The sequence below is a fragment of the Bidens hawaiensis genome, unplaced genomic scaffold (genome assembly GCF_021521415.1).
Source record: "Bidens hawaiensis isolate Kalapana, Puna unplaced genomic scaffold, B.hawaiensis_p1.1 tig00032856_1, whole genome shotgun sequence".
Classification (NCBI taxonomy): Eukaryota; Viridiplantae; Streptophyta; class Magnoliopsida; order Asterales; family Asteraceae; genus Bidens; species Bidens hawaiensis.
Window position 1 is genome coordinate 99992 of NW_027495630.1, and position 22711 is coordinate 122702.

At 33.1% G+C, this 22711-nt stretch overlaps 1 protein-coding gene and 1 long non-coding RNA gene across 11 annotated transcripts; one reads left to right on the forward strand and one right to left on the reverse strand.

Moving 5' to 3' along the window:
- Positions 1-974: 974 nt before the first annotated feature.
- LOC143584235 (DNA topoisomerase 1 alpha-like) lies at positions 975-6819 on the reverse strand. The gene is made up of 15 exons (XM_077066328.1): positions 5278-6819; positions 4343-4537; positions 4186-4266; positions 4049-4108; positions 3848-3942; positions 3598-3754; positions 3397-3522; positions 3228-3308; positions 3036-3126; positions 2825-2958; positions 1929-1997; positions 1758-1847; positions 1560-1663; positions 1324-1492; positions 975-1242 (listed from the first exon to the last, which is right to left on the reverse strand). The coding sequence occupies exons 1-15, from the start codon at positions 6370-6372 to the stop codon at positions 1174-1176; spliced, it is 2616 nt and encodes an 871-aa protein (XP_076922443.1). The 5' UTR covers positions 6373-6819; the 3' UTR covers positions 975-1173.
- Positions 6820-16965: 10146 nt separating this feature from the next.
- Positions 16966-21676, forward strand: LOC143584236 (uncharacterized). 10 transcript variants are annotated; one of them, XR_013144331.1, is made up of 8 exons: positions 16966-17111; positions 17817-17952; positions 18034-18333; positions 18459-18509; positions 19177-19338; positions 19932-20322; positions 20831-20926; positions 21006-21676. It is a non-coding gene; the product is annotated as an uncharacterized LOC143584236 (long non-coding RNA). The 10 variants fall into 10 exon arrangements; XR_013144327.1 differs by having other exon boundaries at positions 17817-18333; XR_013144330.1 differs by lacking the exon at positions 16966-17111 and having other exon boundaries at positions 17673-17952.
- Positions 21677-22711: the final 1035 nt, after the last annotated feature.

Here is a 22711-nt window from a genome sequence, read left to right on the forward strand (position 1 = left end):
TTGAATGAATTGTGTTTAAAAGACATATTTACCCTTACTAACACATGTACCTTATGTTTTAAATGTTGTAAATTACTTAAAAATGAATGTCTTAATTTGCCCGTGTTTGGTGTATTATATATAGTATAGATATAAGAATCATAAGAATTGTATTAATTGGTTCCCAATCCGAATCCAAAGGCAAATATATATATATATATCCTCACAACCTCATTAATTCGTTACTAAACTAACTAGATGGAATATCAAATTGACATGGACCCTAACATATACTATTGATCATTGATGAGAGAATTCATGACTTCCTAGGATATTTTAGGCCGGGTGGGTTACATATTGTCATGTCTTGTTCACATTGTAGGTTGATAATATCTTCTTCTTCTTCTTGTTTTATTAACTTTGAAAAACTCTCGTGCATCTTTCTAGCACTTCTGTTTTATAAGTATCAAACTACTTCCGCTACACAAATCTATAAATCGGTATTTGTTTTTCCTATCTTGATAATTAAATATTTGTCTTCACTAATATCATCTAGTTTATATTCTTGCCTCAGCAAGCCTTGTAGTGATCACCACTTTATATTATATTATCGCTAATTTTGGTAGTGATCATCTCTATTGTCTCCAACTAAGTCGAGTTCATACATATTTCCCTAATCTTGTTAGGGATGGATCAATACTCATAAAAAAAATACAACACCAATGTCTAAATAGATAGAGATATTACACTAAATTTAAGGAAAACATGCACCTTACTCTTGCTATTTCAATGTAATTTATGTTGGGCACAGGGAGAATGGGTGACCACATCATCTAAACAATTTAGGAAGGGAGATACAGTATTTAGAAGCAAACAAAAGTCGTGTCTGTCAGAAAAGAAATGCAAAGTCGTATTGGGATAATGAATTCCTTGCTTCAACGGAAAGTTTAACATCAAAACGACATCAACAATCCGAAACATGCATCACATCTTCAATTTTCAACTCAACTCAAATCATACAATACAAACCCTTTAACACATGTTCATGTAACTCATTAGTTTAGTTTCTTTAACATACACGTTACAACACGAACTTTTTCTCAACTATTCGGCACATAAAATAAAAATGAAAAAGAACATTAAATCCATATAATAACGGCTAGTAGAGTTCCTCTCCTAGAACTACTATAGATATCAAAACCTGAATTTAGGTTCCACATCCATTGCCCAAGAAAACTTTGCCAATAAAGACTTATTAAATATCTGCATCAGATTTAAATAGCTTATGTTTCATAATTCTTCAACAAATAAAATACTTAAAGAAGGGTAAATAAGTAATTTTACCTTCTCGATGGGGACTTCGTTACGCTTGCACCAAGCGACGGTTATTCTAGGATCAAGATAATTGATTTTTGAAGTACCCAAAGCAACTGTTTTCAAATCTTCTTTGGTTTCTTTGTCACGCTCCATTTTCTCAATTTTTGCATGAGTTTGATCAATCTTTTTCTGTAATCTGCATATTTAAATTATAATTAATATCAGAAATTGCAATTATGATCGAAAAGGTTTAGTGGCATTACGCTTCAGGGTTCATATTCCTCTTTATCTTTCCATCAGAACCCTTTAATGGCGGTTTCCCTTTCTTTGCACGAGCCAAATCAGTTTCCAATTCTTCTAAAACACCCTACAGTGAAATAATAACAAAAAAATATAACATGTTTACATAAAGAAATAAATATAACATAGATTATAGTTAAGGAAAAGTAACAAAGAGTAACCTTTAATTCTTCAATTTTCTCGTTCAATCTCGTCATTTGTGCACTATGAGACTTTGAAACACTACGTTGATGATTACAAATAATTGCAACCTACAAAACATAATGCATGAAACTAATATTATGTGATGTAAATATAAAATGAACAAATTTATAAAAGGATAAGAATTCTACCTCCTTATTTGCTTGGTTGTATATGACTACATTTTCAGCAACATTCCCACCCTTCAAGCCCTTATTTAACTGCAACCAGCAAAAAAATAACACCTACATTTAACTTTAGCCGAACAAACGATCGAACAAGAACAATTAAACGAACGGAGTTTTCTTGTTCGTGTTCATTTATGTACGTTCGCTTACAGTATAAGAACGGTTCATGAACTTAACTGAACACACATGAACCAACATTAATGAATATAATTGAGTGAACACCAAATAAAAGTAAACGTGAATATCAATTTGTTGAGCCTCAAAAATTAACAAAACTTGACTAAATTTGGGTCTGAGAGTCTCATCGGAAGCAACCTCTCTATCCTCCCACCCTCTCTAGACCCAACTAATAGCATTGTTTTTGACGGGATATCTTCTAGGTATGGTGGTGGTTGACTAAATTTTAATATGTCATACTTTATTTTCATAATTTCATAACATTAGACTAAATGTTAATAGGCCTAAACGATTTAAATGAATATAAACACGAATGAACTTATACAAATGTCCACTAACAAACATACACAAACGTCCACAAACATAAATGAATTAACGAGACATTCGTCCATGTGCGCTCATTTAAAATTATTTACAAAATTTTTGTTTGTGTTCGTTCATTTATTGAATAAATGAACCTTCACGGACATATATGAACAAACAAGACATTCCTCTGTGTGCGTTTGTTTAAATAAATGAACAAAAAATGTTGTTCGTGTCCGTTCATTTATTAAATTAAAGAACACAAACGAACTTGCTGTCGAACGATTCACTGAACGTTCGGTTCGTTTACATGCCAAGACATAACCCTAGATTTCATAACAATGCTACCACTATTATTAAAGTTAGTATATGCATGTTACCATTTCATCCAATGTGATGGATGCATTATATGTACGGAAAACTTTAGCTGTAAGCTCAGGCATAAGTGTCTTTAAATGAGCATTTAACGTACTCGTATCCAGCTTGTCAAAAAGATCTTCATTACCCTTCTTTCCTGTTCATTTATAATTCAGTAAAAATAAAAGAGTTTGAAATAATCTAATGAAAAAAGTCAACATAAAGTCAACTGACCTATTCGAAACTGTTGAATTGCTTTAAATACCGGAAGCTCGACTTCAACCTCGTTCTGGTATCGTATGGAATCTTTACCAAGAAAGTCAAACTGGCATTAAAACATACAGCATTATTTATTTTATAACTATATTTTTAGAAATTATCAGGTTATGTAATTCCGTTAAAGTTACAATATGAAAAAAAACGTGCCTTCAGGATGTTTGGAGGCTGTGGTTCAACATTTTCTACTTTCAATGTGCAACAACCGACTGTATCAGCTTCGTCATCATCCTGCAACAATAAATACATAGTATGATTCTTTTGATTAACTTATATGTCATTTTCAAGATAATTAAAAGATAAAAAGGCAAAAAATGACCTTCTCATTTCCTGCCCTGAGTGCTAGTTTATCAATAAGGTATGTAGCCACTGCAACCTGTCTTTTTGTCACATCCTTATTTCCAAAATCTTTAGTGTAAGCTTTCCTGATGCCGTCTATATGTTTCTATAAAAATAAACATTATTACAAAAGTTAAATTGTTTCAGTCACAATATAACTTTTAACATTATTTTGACTTACCTTTAATGACCTTGCTTTCTCGTATTTTTTTATATCACTTTGACCCTTAAGCGCACTGCTGGCAGCTAAAAACACGTACTTGAAATCCTTTCCGTTTATTGGATCGTACCAATACGCCAACCAAGTTACAGTATTATCATGCCTAACTTCTTTCCAGCTGCCAAGCATTAATAAACCAGGTTTTCAGAAAAAATCAAACAGAAAGAAGATACAAAAATATTAAAAAAATAAAAAAAAGTCAAAGTCAAACCTTTCACCAGGAATTGGACATTCTGGAATTGGAGCACCCTTCCCAATATTAATTGTAATGTCACTTGGATGGATACGTTTCTTCAGTTTTCCCATCTAATATTTTAATAAAAATAAATTATTATTTAGCACTAATTGTCAAAAATGCCCTAAAAGTTAAAATCTTTCATTTAAAAAAGAAGGGTAACGCTGTCATTAGCACCTTGGGATGCTCCCCACGACCTCTAAATAACCCGGGCGGCTCAACTCGAAAGTTTCCAACCTGCACCATTAGTATTACTTAATAATTAAATATTTAACTAATTAATAAAATAAAGACGAAATAAGGGTGGAAATTACCTTCTCTTTGACACCATCAACTATGGCCCACATATATTTCTCCTCAAGTTTCATCTTTTCTTCTTTTATAGCCTTCTTCTCCTGCCACACATTTGCTTTTAATTTATCACATTTATTTTTTATACAAAATCATAATGGTTATTTAATCAAAACTTACTTCTGCACTCATTTGTTTTTTCTTCTCTTTTTCACGCTGATGCCAATCGTATATTGGCTTGAAATCACAGTCTTCTAGATTCTGAATCGTGTGGTTTTTTCCTAGTAACTTCCGCCAATCGTTCCAGAAGTTTTGTTTGAACACCGGTTTAGTCATGTAATCAGTATCTAACATCACTGCAAACATAGTTGCAACCTGTAACATTGAACAATGATGCAATATTATTAAATGACAATCGCAGTGTCTTGTTCGTTCATTTATGTTCGTGAGCGTTCGTTTGTGTTTTTACATATACGATTGTTTTTAAGTTTGTTAGTTTGTATAATCATTTGAATTTCTAGGTCCATCACAATTTAGTTTACTTTTATAAAAGCAAAATATCACTTGCTACAACTAAGTCTAGTCTTATTAAATTTTTGGGTGCAAAAGATTGATGTTCACAGTTACTTTCAATTGGTGTTTGCTCAATTCTGTTCGTTCAACAATATCCAGTTGTGTTGTTTGTTTACGTTCGTGAACCATTCGTTTCTACTGTCAACGAACGAACATAAACGAACACAAACATGTTCTTTTCCTTGAACACAAAAAAACTTCGTTTAAGTGTTCGTGTTCGATCGTTTGTTTGGTTAAAATTGACCAAACGAACATGAATATACCCCGTTTGTGTTCGTTCAGTTCGTTTACAGGCCAGGCCTATAAACTTTTATATATAACTAGTGATGACAAAATTTATACTAACACAGTAATAAAGTAATATCTTTCTGTAAACGAATTAAGAAGATTTAGCTTTAAACTCATGTTTTGATTACTGTCAGCCCATTTGGCATGTTTCCTGCTTGGCCCATTATAAATATAGCACCACCCAAACCCATTATAAACAAATGGGTCATAAAAGAATAAAAAGCCAATGAAAAAAAAGGATTGAAAATATTGACCTCCTCTTGTTCGGGAGTCAAATCAACAGGCTTTCCCTTGTAAAGCATCTTAATCCCATGAGGGTTATATGGCGGTGGAAAAATTACACCATTATGAACCAAAGTTGTCCACTTTTTCCCTTCACCGGATCCAGGTGGCACCTTTGACGACTTTGAGTATTTTGACTTTTTCTCCACCTTCTTTGACTTCTTGAAAGTTGTCTTTGATGAAGAATTAACTTTAATCACCTTCTGTTTAACAACAGATGACGATGATGATTTACTACCAGATGCGGTTTGATTCTTCATTCTTTGAGATATAGGAACATGATCATTCTCATCATCTGAATCAGAAAGCTTCGGCTTTTTAACCAATGACTGACCCGATAGTGTCTCATCATTTGAAGGTCGTTTATTCAAACCAACATTCGTGTTTTTGTTGATTTGGTTACTATCCTTTGAAATAAAACCATTTTGTTTAACTCTCGATGATAACGGTTTATCATCATCATCATCGGAATCATCACTTTTCTTGACAGAAGGTCCCACAGATGTGAACTTTGAAGATAACGGTTTTTCATCATCAGAATCTTCATTTTTTACCTGCGGTTTTGGGCGTTGAGATGTAGTTATAACAGGTCTTGTTACCACATGGTCGGAGTTTCTTTGAGGTGCAGGTGAGATTCTAGAACTCAAAGGTTTGTCACCGAGGCGTTGAGATGTAGTTATAACAGGTCTTTTTATCACATGGTCGGAGTTTCTTTGAGGCACAGTAGATATTCTAGAACTCAAAGGTTTGTCATCTACAGAATCCTCTGTGTCGCTTGCTTGTTTAGCAGGAGGTTTAGTGGAGGTGGAATGTTTCTCCTGCTTAACAATTGAAGTTGGCTTTTGTTGACTAAGGGGCCTAATTTTATTAGCAGTTGTGGACCTTTTGAAATTCAAGGGTTGACCTGTTTCGCTTGCTTGTTTAGCAGGAGGTTTAATGGAAGCGGAAGGTTTCTCCTGCCTGACGATTGAAGTTGACTTTTGTTGACTAACAGGCCTTACTTTATCAGCAGTTGAAGACCTTTTGAAAACCAAGGGCTTATCATCTTCATCAGAAGAATTATTCATTTTCTGTCAAGTTGTTGTCATGTACCACTTAATCTCCAAATAATTTGGATTTGCAGCTTCAAGAGAATAAATATTGAATTTCAAATGAAAGAATTTCCTACAACGAATACTGCAGCCAACATATTACAATTAATAATCAATATTTGCTTTCATTTACGTTAACTTTAGAGATAGCAACACACATGCAATAAACATAACGCTCCTTCAGATTGGAACATTTATGTCTCTGTAAATAGCAACAACATTAAATACCTTTACCGAATCCAAAATCCAATTTCACAAAATGACAATTTGAAATCGGAAGTATGCACATAAATGCTAGTCTCCTAACACTTAAAATGAAGCAGTGGCATATCACTCGCCTAGGGTTAATAAACTACTACATTAACTAGTGTCCAAATGTCTAAATTTCATGCTAAACATTAACCATTCAAAAGGTTCTTTCATTTTGCAGACAAAAGATTACTATCAAAGATCAATACTTGCTTCCAATTTGGTTAATTTTAGAGAATTAGAAACACACATGCAACAAACTTAACAAAAGCTTCTTCAATTTAGAACATTGTCATCTCTATAAATACCAAATAGCAACATCATTCAAAACCTATATCGAATCCAAAACTCACTTTCACGTAACGACAATTTGAAATCAAAAGCATACACATAAGTGCTAGTCTCCCAACACTTAAAAATAAATTAGATCATAAATTAGTGCACAAATGTCTAGAATTCATCCTAAAACACACAAACCAACAATCACAAACCAAAAAAATATATCTTCTCACAATCAAACCGCACAAAAAGCCAAACCCACGTCACGTTCAATTAAGTTTACATTAAACCAATCAAATTCAACCTCTATTTGTTTTTCAAAATTAGCATCCAATTTCACAAACCCACATCACATTCAACTAGTTTAACATTATCCTAATCACATTAAATTTCTTTTCCAAACACATACAACTAGTTTAACGCTATCCTAATCAAATTAAACTTGTTATTCAAAATTGGCATCCGATTTCACAAGCCCACATTACATTCAACTAGTTTAACACTACCCTAACCGAATTAAACTTCTTTTTCAAAATTAGCCACTGATCACATTCAACCAGTTTAACACAATCCTATCCGAATTGAACTTTTTTTCCAAAATTAGCCTCTGATTTCCCAAACCCACATCAATTTCAACTAGTTTAACATTACCCTAACCAAATTAAACCAAAATTTCAAAATTAGCATCCGATTTCACAAACCCGCATCACATTCAACTAGTTTAACACTATCCTAACCAAATTAAACTTCTTTTCCAAATTTAGCATCTAATTTCCCAAACCCACATCACATTCAATTGGGTTTAACATAATACTAACCAAATTAACCTTCTTTCTCAAAATTAGCCTCCGATTTCAAAAACCCACAAGTATTAACAACGTTTAAAGCTATATCTAACGAAACCAAGCTGAAAACAAACGTGGGTCTTATTAAAGATTCGAACTTTAACTATCTTGTTATCCAAATTACAAGGATGATATAGAGAACAGAGGTCGTACCAGGTGACGGTGGAACCCTAGATCGATGAAAGATTGGGTTGGCGTCGAGAGGTTAGGAATAGGAAGGAATTTGGGTAGAAAAGAAAAGGTTGGTCTTATTATTCGGGTCAGAAATCTTCAGTTTCGGGTCAGCTTGATTGATGATGATATCTAGGGCTTAATCGGTTACATATCATCCAATAGCACCTTTACACGTCACCTGGTTTGTTTTAGATTCATATATGGGCCGGGCCGCTAAAGACCTTTTTAATACAAATAAGTTTCTTTCAGCAACTTTTCGGCCCAACCATTTAATCCAAGAAACCGGCCTAAACCGTCTAACATTGGTTATTCACTTTTTGCCATTATACTTGATTGGTGTTTTACCCGGAACGTTCGGTCGATTTTCATTACGTACCATAACTCAAATAAAAAAAAAACACAAATAAAATCTTGCTTCAATAAGTACCAAAACTCCCAATCTAACTATCTATATAATTGTCTACCATAAAATCTTAGGTGTCGCTCTTAGGTTGTTCCCCCCATTCTCTAGAGTCACCAGATTTCTTAATTTATAAATGAAGGCTTCTCATGCATTTGACCCGAATTCATGGGTTTGGGTCTTACCAAACCCGAATAGTCTTTAAATGGGTTATAACATCTCATTTATTTGTAAAACTATTTCATAATCAAACAATAATTTTCACAGGTCATGGGTCTCACCAAACCCGGATAACTCTTAAACGGGTTATAACATCTCATTTATTTGTAAACTAACCCCTTAATTATCAAAGAATAATTTTTACGGGTTATGTGTCTTACCAAACTCTAATAGCCCTCAAATGGGTTATAAGATCTCATTTATTGATAAACACTTTCATCACCAAACCCTAATTTAATTTATCTGCTTTACACGTTATCCGTTGATGGTCTATCATCTCCATCGTCGGTTAACTTCCGATACTACCCACCATTGTCAACTACATCAACGCCCCTTTTTTATTAGACAAATATTTGTGTTCATGTTTGTACATTTAAAAAAACCAACGTGCTCGTGTTCGTTTATGTTTGTTCGTTAAAAATCTAAAAAACCTAAACATCTCAACTGATAAAACCCATACGTTAAAAAATATAATAACAAACTAATATATATATATATTAAATTAAAACAGAACTACGTTAAAAAATAAAATAAATCATCATAAAATAGCAAAACGATTAAAAACATAACTTTAATTAAACTCCCGTAACACGGGAGGATCAAACTAGTTGTTATATATAATTATAATATTATTATATGGATAGGTTTAAAGTTTAATACTTTTGTGACTTTAACAAAATAAACATTACACAGTTCTTGAGTTTTTCAACCAAGGAAAGAAAATGAAAAAAGAGGGAATGATAAGAAAGGGAAGGGAAGGGAAGGGAAGGGAAGGGAAGGGAATGATTTTTTTTAATCAGGTGTGTTCTTGAGTTGAAAGGAAATTAAAGGAAAATAAATGATAATTATGTTATCCTTATGTCTGTTTGGTATGAGGTAATGGAATGAACGAGAAAATTGAATGGGCAAAGGAATGGAATGAACAAAGGAATGAAATGAATCATTACTATTTCATTGTCTTGTTTGGTTACCACATAAGAATGAAATGAATCATCATTTTATTATTATTTTTTAATTAAATAGTAAACTATTCATTCATAATATTTTTTATCAATTAATAAAACGGTTATAAGATAATGCGATATAGTAATAAAAGTATAATAACAATTATAATTTAATAAAATTTATACTATAATAAAATAATAATGATGATGATAAATAGCGATAATAATAGTAGGAGTAATAATAATATAAAAAATGATAATTATTTTTATTATTATTATTATTATTGATCATTTTCATTCAATTCCTAGAAGGAATGAAAGAAAAATCACATTTTGCTAAGGAATGAAAAATGTTATATATGGAAGGGTTTGCATTTCTTAGGAATGATTCATTCCATTAATTAATGGTAACCAAACATGTTTTCTTTCATTCCTTTGGAATGGGTTATTTCATTCCACCTATCATTACTTCATACCAAACACTACCTTAGTAATCATCCCATTTTTAGGAGGATAACTTATTGGGAAAATACATTAATTTAATCCCTCCTAACTCCTCTTACTTCTTTCCTTTTCATCCTAAAAAAAAACTCAAGAACACCATTTTTTAACTATTCTTAGTTTTTCTTTCCTTTCTCTCCTTTAAAAAAACTCAAGAAGAGGGCGTAAACTTTATGTTGACATCATCATAGATCATCACTGATTTTTATTCGTTGTTTAGTTGATTTTTTTAATAGTAACTAACCTCATTACTCGAGTGAGTTATTCTGAAACAAGATATCAATAGTCTATACTAATTTTTTCGTTTCAAGCTTAATTCACTCTATAACACATTAAATGACCCCCCCCCCCCACCACCACCCATCCTTTTCTCTCTTTTAGTTAAATCACATTATAAGCTTATGCATTATGAATTTGGAATAAAGTTATGAAATAAAGCCATAACTCTTTTTCCGGGGCATAATAAGCCTCTATTCGCTATTGGTTATGGTACAATCATATTTGTATTAAGTGACGCCCTGCTTGCGGTGCGCGCATATAATGTATATATGTGTGAACCCTCGGGTGGGCAAAAGTAAAATTGCACTAATTTTGACGTTATTTTACTAATCTCGTGAAAATAACGTTAAAAGTGGCGGAAGGTTAATCAGGCATCATGTGGTGGCGTTGATAGCCGAAAGACAAGGGCACATGCACCGATCAGCCGGTGTCCCGATGATTGAGTGCTATGTGCCTTATGTCCAAGGCTTGATGCAAAACTACTATCGAGCCGGGGGTCTCACCGGAAGCAGCCTCTCTATCCCTATGGGATAGAGGTAAGGCTGTCTACATCTTACCCTCCTCAGACCCTACCATAGCATTGCTATTGATGGGATATACTGAGTACGATGATGATGATGATGATATTTGTATTAAGTGGTAAAATTATATTTTATACATAAAATTTCAACAAGTTTCTATAATCAGGTGTTAAGGGACTAGTTCCGCCCTTTAACATTGTCATGATAAGTCAGTTATTTAAAAGAACTCTTTCTTTGGTTCCTAACTTTCTAACACATATCATTTCATCATATTGCGGATTACCTTTATTTTTATCTGCTAACTCATTTTATATCACCTCCTAATCTCCTATAGCTCATTTTCTACAGCTCATATACAAAAATGGTTACATGTTTTATATGGGTAAGTGCTAACCAAGTTTCAGTTTTAATAGATGTACATTTGGTGATTATCTTAACACACAATACTTGATATATATAAAATATACGTGTATAAAAGCTTAGTTAGCCAATTAGTTTAAAAGACTTAAAAGTGTAGTCTAGGTTAGATGACTATAGGTTCTAATATCGGCTCATGAGTTTGTATCATCATTATAAGGTATGTTTGGCAATGAGCTTTTAGGAGCTTTTATAAGCTTCAAGCTTTAAGCTTTTAAAAAAAACTCATATTTAATAAAAGCTAGCTACAAGCTTTTACATTTGAATTTACAAGTTTGGTACTTGAACTTATATCAACTTTTGTTAATTTATATAATAGTTACACATTCAACCCTTATTCAAAACTAACTACCCCTACGACTTTTTTAGGAGCCATAACTTTTTCACACGTTAATAATTTTTTAAACAAATTACATCATAAAAACGAGCATTTTATTCTCTTTAATTTGACTATGATATTGTTATACTTCTTTAATTTTAAAAAAATTAACATACTACGTGATTATCGGTTAGGATCGGTAACAAGTCGAGTCAGGTGAGCTCGAGTCATGAGTAAGACCAACTTAGGAGTCATGTCAGGTGAACTTGAGTCATGTGTAAGACCAAATTAGGGTCAGAACAAGTCGATACAAAAAGGGTTAAATTAGTTTGATTCGTGTCGGTATGCTTTTGAGTCGAAACGGGTCAGGTCAGAACATGTTTCAGATTAGAACAGTGCATGTTCAAAAAGGGATTCATATCAAAATAGGTTGGTTTAAAAAATTATCTATTTGAAATTAATGTATATTTCAGTTTTGTTTCTTGATTTTCGCCATCAGTTACACACTTACTGTCTTTCCATGAATTACACGTCTACATTCAGTTTATGTATGCACTGTCATCAGGTGAATCATGTACCGACACCGATTATGCGGTTGATTTTAGGTTGTGCGCCCATTTCGCCGTACCACGCGGGCACTCAGCTAGTTTTATAAAAAGCTTATGCTATTCTGCCAAACACCTAAATATATTTAGCTACAGCTAACAGCTTCCAGCTATCAGCTTCTAGCTTTCAACCTTCAACTTCCAGCTTACAGCTAACAGCCACCAGCTAGTTTTGCCAAACATACCCTATATCACTCATATTCAACATGAAGATTTAGCTTTGACAAAAAGAATGTGAAGCTTTAAAACTGATCATATAGTGGTTGATAGCTTCTTTTCAGAAGTCGGACATATAAATAACGTTGCTCAAATTGAAGAGAATGGTGCAACTTTACTCAAAGTTAACGAGAAGAGTAAAGGTCGATTGCTATTTATAGTTTATATACTATGGTTGAGAAACAAAAACAATGGGGAGTAGTGGCCGCAACTACGCACTGATGTAGTTGTCACATCAAGTTTCATATAATCGCATATAATTTCAACTAGAAATAAGACCACCCGCATTGTGGGGGCGTGAAACCGTAATTCCGTAAAAAAAAGTCCTAGAAGGCTCCGAAACGTTAGCTCATTGTGGCTGGAACTAAATTGCCATGCCAAAACAACATACATAGCAACTTTTTTGAATCATCATCGCCTCATCTCACTTGACCCTCAACCATATTTAAGTCGTTTCAAAGCCATCAATGGCCAACTCTTGAGAGACCTTTTTATGGTAAGAAATAAACGACTAACCAAACCACTCTCTTTAGGGTTTACTGATAGCATCTAGCAATCAACCCTCATATGTGCTTAGGCTCACTACATCGAGTCAGACACGAAAGATAGAATAATGTGTATTTAGGGGTATGGTCTATCTAACAGGTCGAACCCAGCTTATGTTTTAACTGTAACCGATTAATTCGGGTTGTGTTTTATCTCTTAACGGGTCGTGCTTTATCTCTTACGTAGTTATGTTTTATATGTAATTGTACCAACTTGGACCATTTAAGTGCAAGTTAAGTGATTTTCTATGAAAACAAACAATATGACATAAGATGTAAAGAAAATTACTTATGAAAACAAACCATAGATGGATTACATAACAAAAGAACATGTTCTCTTAATATGTCCAAACCAATAGATAAATAGATTTACAAATTCAAACCATAGTCTCTGTAACTGAAATAGGGATACAACTGAATTCTGCTAAATTGCTAATTTATGACCGCTATAAACCAAAAAAAAAAAATAAATAAATTTTTTTTACTATTTGGTTCATTTGACCTCGAAAGTCAAGCATAGTCCATATCTCCATCCTCAATGCACAATCTATCATACCTTGGCAACAACCTGTGAAGTCAACTACACCAACATCATGTATGCTGAAAGGGAGGTTTGCAACTGGCACAACCTACAAATAATTTCAAACAACATTAAAATGTTAAAAGAAAAGAAGTAAATAATTAACGACAGTAGAAAAAACATAATTGGTTTTATACCAAAATTACCACTTGATATTTTGAACATGTATCTCAAATTTAGGTCCAGACAATCTTAAATCATATTTATTTACATGATTACTTCAATACATATTTTATATAGTTTATAACCCACTTTTAAACAACAACTACTTCCTATAAGTCAAATCTCTTTTAGGAATAAATGCCAAAATTCGAGCAACAATATTAAGCTAGACAGTCAGTGTCATTGCTAAAAGTATCTTAATTTTCAGCAACATTGCAATCATCCTCCACAACAAAAGAAGAGAAAAATCTATAAACATTTGAAGATTCTACTTATTAGAATAGGTAGAAACTGCCATCACCACTTTGGTGGGATGGTAAAGGCTGTGGCCTTTTGGTGAGAGGTCCAGGGTTCGATTCCTGGCATTGGCGGTATAATGTAAATAGTAGGAGGAAAAGCTTGAATGTTCAAAAAAAAAAGAATAGGTAGAAACTAAACTATGATCCAACAATTAAGTAAAAATTTTATACCTATTCTCACCATCTCCAAATGATTTAATTCAACAAAGATTATCACCTATAAAACCTATAATCAATCACATCAAGGATAGTCCATTCATTCCACTAGAGCTGCCAAGGTTTAGCCACATTGAGTTTGATGTTGTTATGATAGCTGTCACAAATGTCAACAATTTAACTTTAGGCTCGTATCATATTTATGGCTACAATTGTAGTTGCTTGTTTCCAAGCGCCACACCAAGATTCCGTCCGTCATCATGCCGAAGACCCAAAGGAAGCAAACACCTACATAGGCTCAGAAAATCATCACATTTCTAAAACTGAAACGGACATGCGCAAACACCTCATGTAAACCACATCTATAATCGCAAGGCACAACACATTGTTCTACCCCGCTACAGACACACGCCGAACAACTCATGTGCAGCACAGATAACGTCATTGATGGAACCTACAAAGAGAGGCGAACCCATGGCTGTTTATTCTCTGAAGAGAGAGACCCTCGATATCTTTTATCAAAATGAAGAGAGAAGTTTCTTCAAATGAAAAGGCAGAGAACATGTGTGAAAGTAAGAGTGATAAGGAAGGTGAAAGACATGTTAGCCAATTGAAAATGTACAAAATATGATACAGTATACACAACTCTTTATGCGTAATTTCAAAGATACAGTAAAAGTGTGAGTTGATAGTAAGTTGTAAAATATAATATATAATAGACACGTATACACGGCACATACCTACACGAATATAACAGATGGACGACTCAAAGTAGGTCTGACAATTTATACATGAGACACGAATACACAGACACATACCTACACGAATTTAACATATAACATGTAAAGCCTCAACAGCTTTCGTGTACTAAACAGGTAGACACGAATTTGCCTGTTAATTTTCGTATCTAAACAAGTAAAATACATGTTTAACTGTTAAGTACCTTGTTAGGTTTATATATATATATATATAAATTATCCTAAACCCTAAACTTCTAAAACATTCTCACTATTTCTGTTTTTCAGCCGTCCACTCACGAACATTCCCTCTCCAACTTTTGTTTCACTACACAGGTTCTCAAATATGTGTTTCTAGCCGGCTCTTATCGTGTATACCAGGTAGTAACATGTTCGTGTTCGTGTTTGATATACAGGTACACGATAAGTTTTCGTGTCGTGTACATATACGCATTTCGTGTTCGTGTCTTATCGTGTACGGGTGCACACGATATGCCAGCCCTAACTCAAAGTGTTGGTTATGGCAAGTTTCTTGTGCCTTATGGGTTTCTAGTTGTCGAACGATCTTGGCATTAAGTTTAGCAAATAGAAAATAATGGGCTATGGGCTTATATGGATATTTCGAGTGAAATTGCATATAGTTGATTAAATACATGTTTTAGTAAGAATCACTTATTCATTTTGATGAAACTATGATGGTTATGGTTTTATGAAAAGCGAGATATGAAAAGATTTACAATAAATAATTAAATTAAATGTGTTCAGAAAAGACTAAGGAAGAAATGAAGGCAAGTTTATTCTATGGGTCAAAGATAGTGTAAGATTACATTTCGTAGAGTGAAATGTTTGGACTTTGGAGCAAGTTTAATTCATTTTTCAGCTTGTAATATGTATATCATTATTGGTTTGTATAGTCTAGTGCATTGCTTGTTTGTTCAATAATAGTACCTTGTTGTTCAATAGAAAAATAATTTTTGTCTAATCAAATAAAATAATAAGTTAGGCCTAACATTTTTACCCTTTTTAGATACATTAAACTATGAGACAAATTTTTACTCTCTATTAGCCTAAAAGTTTTTGTAATTTATATTCATCAAGTTTGGGGGTCACAATTTTCTATATAAAATAAATGAGGTCAATATTTGAAAAAGATTGAAGACAATGAAAATTTTTGTATCATACTACAAGTTCCAAAAATCAATGGGTCATTTAAGTGGTCTTGCTTCCGTTCGGTTGGCAGTTTTATATGTGTACATTGTTTTTTTTCTTATCTTGACATTGGCATCCATCATCCACAATCACTTTCCACAAATCTTCACGCTAATCAAGGCCGTCAACTTCATCCACTCCTGCGACAAAAAAAGGAACCTTGTACGGTTATACCACAATAAAAAGGAATTTAAGGATTTCCATGATTTGGGCTTCATTTAATTGTTTAGAAAAAATGCCATTTAGTGGTATACATTTTTAATGACATTTAACTTTTGTGTCACTAATTTAGGCTTTTAATGGCACTTTGTGTATGCCATCTTTACTTATAATACATGTTTAGTGACACTTAGTTTTAATGCCACTAATTTATGATTTTAGTGGCACTTTGCGTATGCCGCTAAAAATCTAGTGTCACATGTTTTTAATAGCATTTAGGTTTTTTGCCACAAATTTAGATTTTTAATGGCACTTTGCATATGCCATCTTTGCTTATAACACATTTTTAGTGGTACTTAGTTTTAATGTCACTAATATACGATTTTAGTGGCACTTTGCGTATGCCATTAAATTCTAGTGTCACATGTTTCTAATGGCATTTATGTTATGTGCCACTAATTTAAGATTTTAATGGCACTTTACGTATGTCATATTTGCTTAAAACACATTTCAGTGGCACTTAGTTTGAATGCCACTAATATACGATTTTAGTGGCACTTTGCGTATGTCACTATATATATGTTATCAACGTTAGCATTGAATGATGTGGATGTGTAAATATGCGGTTTTACATCCCTGCCGCAACTCGGTGGCGTTAATACCAAAAGTGATTGTTTGTAAAGAAAAAAGAAAATTACAAAAGTATCTTCACAAATCATAAAGTATTATTTATAGTGGTTTTCAATCTATCTTTCAAAAGTTCACACACTTTTGTCACAGCTCCCGTTCTGCATCTTCACAAATCTGGCAATGAATATAGGCAATGAATGTTCTACGTCAACGTCTTTAGATCTACCGTTAATCAAATCAACTGAATCATCGATTTCTTCATCAAGGAAGGTAATTAATTAATTCGTCGATTTCACTCTTTCATTTTGTTTTTTGTTGACCTACTTTCGTCAATTTCAAGAGATAAGTATGGTAGTTAAGAGTTAATTGCTTATTTATGTTGACATAATTTCGTGAATATCTGTGTTAGTTTTAGTTTACAACAAGTTTTGTAATGTTTGGCAACATTTTAGAGTGATTGATGGTGAATTGAGTGTTGTACGTTGCCTATTTTCGTTAATATGTTTGAGAAATTTGTTAGTTGCTTAATTTCATCAATTAGATGCTTCGTGCTCTTTTTCGTGACCTATATGGATTATGTTAGGTAGATTTGAAATTAGGTGTTTGATTTTGTTAATTGAGTGTTGAAAATTGGGGATTCTGAAGTCAAATCTCTTCAAATTGTTTCCGATTTTGCAATTAGGTGTTTGATTTAGTCTAATTGATTTTGTTAATTGAGTTGATTATTAGAATAATTTAGATCAAGAGGCTGTTAGTGATTAATATTTATTAGATGCTAAATAATCAACTATTTTCACATAGGAACCATTTAACTGAAATCGTTTACTGAACATAGGTTAACAAAATGGTATGAGCTGAATTACTCTCTCAATTTAGAGTTAAAAGAATTTTGATTGATGTTTATGTGCGTGTGCGTGCGCGTGTGTGTGTTTTGGTTTTAAATCTGTTCTAATGGTATTTGTTCACTTAAATCAGATTTGGCTCAAGGGGCAATTTAGGGATTTTAATAAGTCTTCTGCAAAAGGCTTCACAACAGATTATTAACGGGTCATTTAAGGGCTGTTGGTTTTTGAGTTACATGTCGGCAACAGGTTCTATTATTTTTGTCACTGTAAGCGCAATTTGGGAATATAAAACGGTTAGGTTTTGGCTGTGTTTAATTCGGATTGTGCTTTTGTAACTTGGTCAATAGTGTGCAGATTTGTTACGGACAGATTTTATATATATGAGTTGATTGCAACTGAAAAGGAAGTTGAACTGGAACACCGGGCTCTTCATGCATCCAAAGCTTTAACCAAGATTGAGGTATCCTGAGAATGTATTTTCTATTTTTGTTTTACATACTGACCACAAGGTTTAATCTATTCACTAGTACCCAAACTAATAGGTGAATGAAACTGCATTTGTACATTTTGGTTTCTACAGTGATAATGGAGGTTTTGCAGATGATCTTTATCAACCTTTTGGAATGACAAATGCATCACTTCATAAGGTCTGCATATTATATATATAAGATAAATATTGGATGGACGGTGCCACAAAATTTTCTTTGAACTTCAGTTAGGGTGTTAAATACACTTATTTCTGAATATCAACTAATTTTGTGTGATGCTCTAGTGGCTAGGTGTAAAGGTGTTGTGAATACTGGCTTTTGATTTCACCACACAGGTTCGACTCCTCTTTCGTCATTCTGGTTGTTGTCAGATTTTTTTTTTCATTTACTTGAATACATTGATGGACCCTCAGCAAGCTTGTCCTAAAACCAGATTGATCTTTGTTATTTTTTTTATAGCTTATTAATTTATGATTATACTTTAGAGTCATAACACATCATGCCTTTTATTTGTTTTAAATATGTTAATTTGTTTGGTTTGGGTGTTGACAAAATTATTTTCTTATTTAGCTCCGGTGGGTTTGTTGCTGCAACACCTAGGTTTTGTTTTCTTTCTTTTATTTTTGTTTTGTTTTAAATTCGCTAATTTGTTGTGTTTGTATGTTAACAAAAAAAATATTTTGTATTAGTTCCAATGCGTTAACTCGGTACTGATCGAATTTGTTTCGAATCGCTGTCGCACCGTGCGGGTTTTACCAGCTGACTACAAGTTGTTTTATAATGTTTTTTTATCATAAGTTATACAATACTGTCAGCACTATTCTGTGCATTTACTTTTTATGGGTTTATTATTGTTACCGTTATGACTTATGAACCTAACCGATGCAAACTGAATACGTGTCGCTACGCCGCCGCAACGCGACAGGGTGTTATCTAGTTCATATGTAATATCCAAATTAATATAGAATTATAGATTTTCTTGTTAATGATCTCACATAACAGGTTCATGTAGATATGCTATGTAGCATTTTGGGATGAAATTACTCTTTCAAAACAACAAGAGAAGGGGCATCTTCTTAATCATGATTGTTTTATCGGAAAGTGACATGTTATTGTTAAAAATATACCTTCTAGAAATCAAGGTTGAATGCTAAAATCCAGAAGGTATTGAAACAAGTTTTATTCTTTTTTCTTTATAAAAAGCAAAGTTTTTATGGCTTGTAAATAATTCAAAGAAAATTAATGGACGATGTTCGTGTTCGCTCGCCTAACTTTAACCCAACAAACAATCGAACACGAACAATTAAACGAGTGGGGTATTCTTGCTCGTATTCGTTTTTTAAGAAAGTGAAGGTGTTCATGTTTGTTCGTTAATAGTATACACAAATGTAATTGACTTGGACATAGATGAACGCCCGCAACTGAGTTAAAATTAATTAAAAGTAAATGTGAACGTGTTAGGCCTAAAAAGTTATTAAAACTAGACTACACTATAACGGGCCAAAAAATATATATGAATATATTAAAGAAGTAAACGAACAAAATTACGTAGATGAACAAAGATAAATGAGTTAAATGAACGAACCTTCACAGACATAAATGAATGAACGAGACATGTGTTCATGTTTGTTCATTTATTAAATAAATGAACTTTTCGTCATGAAGACACACATCAGAAGGTTTATTAGATTGCTATTAATGTTTTATAAATTTTTTGTCACACCCAATTTGATATACATGAGTATATTTTGTTTTAGGATCAATTTGATTCATATAATACGGGAACAGGGGATTTGAAGAGACACTTTGATCTTTATGGTAAGATTTTGAACATAGGATAATAAGAAATTTTGTTTTTATTCAGTTTGAGCTACAAGAAGATGCCACCAGAGCCCTTGAGTCCACAAATATGAGGTACTTATTTACCATTATTATAAAAACCACTTTAATACAATAATAATAATATTACCCTTTGATGTACAGCAAGCTGACGGACCGTGTTATCTCACTTGATGGAGTCGTATCATGTTCAAACGCTTGGGTATGCCCAAATGACTATTCTCGTGAACTGAGCCCTTATCCGAAACCTGATGTGCGTTGCCGTCCGGAATGTAGTGCATCTGAAAGCCCACCCGAGCGTTATCGCAGGTACTTTTTGCCAAATCAACCTAGTCTCATAAACGAATCAAACGAACATGAACAGAAGCGTGCTCGTTCTTTTAAATTTAACTGACCAAGCGACTGAACATGAACAATTAAACAAACTGGGTTTTTGTGTTTGTGTTCATTCGTTAAGAAAGTGTATATGTTCGTGTTTATTTATGTTTGTTCGTTAACAGTTTTAAGTGGACAATTCACATACGTAAACGAACAAACGTAATTGGGCTAAAACTAGTTCTTGTAAATTCAAGGCCTAAAAAGTTTCTAAAACTCTACTTAGTTGGGAAAAAAATTTGAATGAATATATTAACGAACATAAATGAACGAACTTAAATCAAATGTAAACTAATGAACATAAACGAATTCTATAAACGAATATAAATGAACGAATGATACATGAGTTCATGTTTGTTCGTTTATCTAAATGCACAATATTTTGTCATGTTGTTCATTTATTAACTAAATAAACATATATGTTTTTGCTGTAATTATGTAGTAGATCACCTACAGCAAGGTAGAGATTGCGTTCGCGATCAATCAAAATGAGATGAGGTGAAATGATGGATGTTGGTACTAGAAGTTGTGTTACAGTGTAACTTGTCTATATGCTCTAAGTTTATAATTCCTTGAAAAAGAAAAGAGTGTAATGGATTTTTTTTCATATGCTACAGTTTAGCTTCCCGCGTACCTGCCGCGAAGAGCAAACTTACGAGCTAGTTTTTCTTATTAGGTACCTCACATAAAGATTAAAGATGGTGAAAGAGGTTAACGATTGTGGGGAAGTTTTCAGTTTTTATTCAAATTTTTGTTACATGTTTGATATTTTGACTTGATTTGAGAGTTATTACACATTTGGTATGTGTTTGGGATGTGATCGAACTTTTAATTGTGGTAAAGATATTATGATTTATATATTTATTAGTTTTATTTTTGTTTTGTATTGTTAAAATGTGTCACTAAGATTCCAGTAAAAAAAATGGCACTAAAGTTTAAAACTTGTCCACTAAAGGCCGAAGGTTTGTAGTGGTAGATAAAAATAGTGCCAATAAATCTCAAAAAGCTTTAGTGGCAGTCGGAAAAAGTGTCACTAAGGTCTAAAAGTTTGTAGTGGCATCACAAAAAAATGCCACTAAAAGTTGATAGTGGCATATGAAGAAAAGTGCCACTAAAAGTCCAAATATTTTAGTGGCATAGAAAAAAAGATGCCACTAAAAGTCTAAAAGTTGTAGTGGCAGACGTAAAAAGTGCCACTAAAAGGTTTTAATGGTAGCGCTTCTGGTGATACTTTTTTTGTGTGGCACTCATTCAAAGAGGGTTCTTTAGTGGCAATTATATGGTTTCTTGTGGCTAGGGCTGTTACTTTTACCCGAAACCCGAAACCCAACCCGAGAAAACACGTACCCGAACTCGAACTAACCCGACCCGAAAAACCCGAACCCGAGAAAAGATTAACCCGAACCCGAACCGAAGTAATTCGGGTTGGTTCTCGGGTTTGATTTATAAATTTTGGGTCAACCCGAATAACCCGAACACACTTTTAGTTTTGAAATTAAATATATATATTTAGGTATAATATGCTTAGTCTTAGCCACTAAAGTTATCCAAATCTAGTCATAATCGATTGTCGTCATTACAACTATTATAGATCGATTGTTTATTGCTAATTTATGTTTTCCGTTTATTACTAATAACAACCGTAATCAAACAACTAAATCACGCCCGATTGAAAGCGATTATTGTTCGAGTTGGTTTTACTCTTCTTTTGGATTGTTTTATTAAGTTATGTTGATTTATTATTTGATTATTTGTTTACGAGCAAAGAATAATATGTTATTTTAATTTTAACATTGTAGTTTTTAAAATTTTTTTGTTTTTTGTTTTGTTTTCGAGGATACTCGAAACCCGATTAACCCAACCCGAAAATATCCGAACCCAAATTACCCGAACCCGAAAAACCCGTTAGAGATTCGGGTTGGGTTTTGGGTCAAGATTTAAAACTTTGAAACCCGAAGAACCCGACCCGATTAACCCGAAACCCGAAAAACAAACCCGAAGAACATTCCTACTTGTGGCACTTGATGTGTGTCATTAAATGGCTTTTTATTTGTAGTGAGTATAGTATTAGAAACTTCCATAGTGTTGCACATACATGCTGAACAAATGCACCCTTTTATTTTATTCTTTTTATTGGTAGGGAAATATATGAAAGAAGAAAATGATTACAAGGAAATAAAGTGATTGGTGTGATCTTATTTTAGAAGAAAAAGAAAGAGTTCAATATTTTCTTTTTTTTTTTTTTTGAAAAGTGGCTCTTTATTAAACCAAACAAACTAGCAAGCGGCTAGTAACGCTACAAAGCAACATAAAAACAGAGCAA

What these genes read in the sequence shown, in the direction of transcription:
- LOC143584235 (XM_077066328.1), bottom strand. Translation starts at nt 6,372, where the DNA reads ATGAATAATTCTTCTGATGAAGATGATAAGCCCTTGGTTTTCAAAAGG. An exon ending in AGAAAGCAAGGTCATTAAAG is followed by an intron (nt 3,523 to 3,597) that starts GTAAGTCAAAAT and finishes TTATTTTTATAG; the next exon opens with AAACATATAGACGGCATCAG. An exon ending in AGAAAATTGAAGAATTAAAG is followed by an intron (nt 1,664 to 1,757) that starts GTTACTCTTTGT and finishes ATTTCACTGTAG; the next exon opens with GGTGTTTTAGAAGAATTGGA.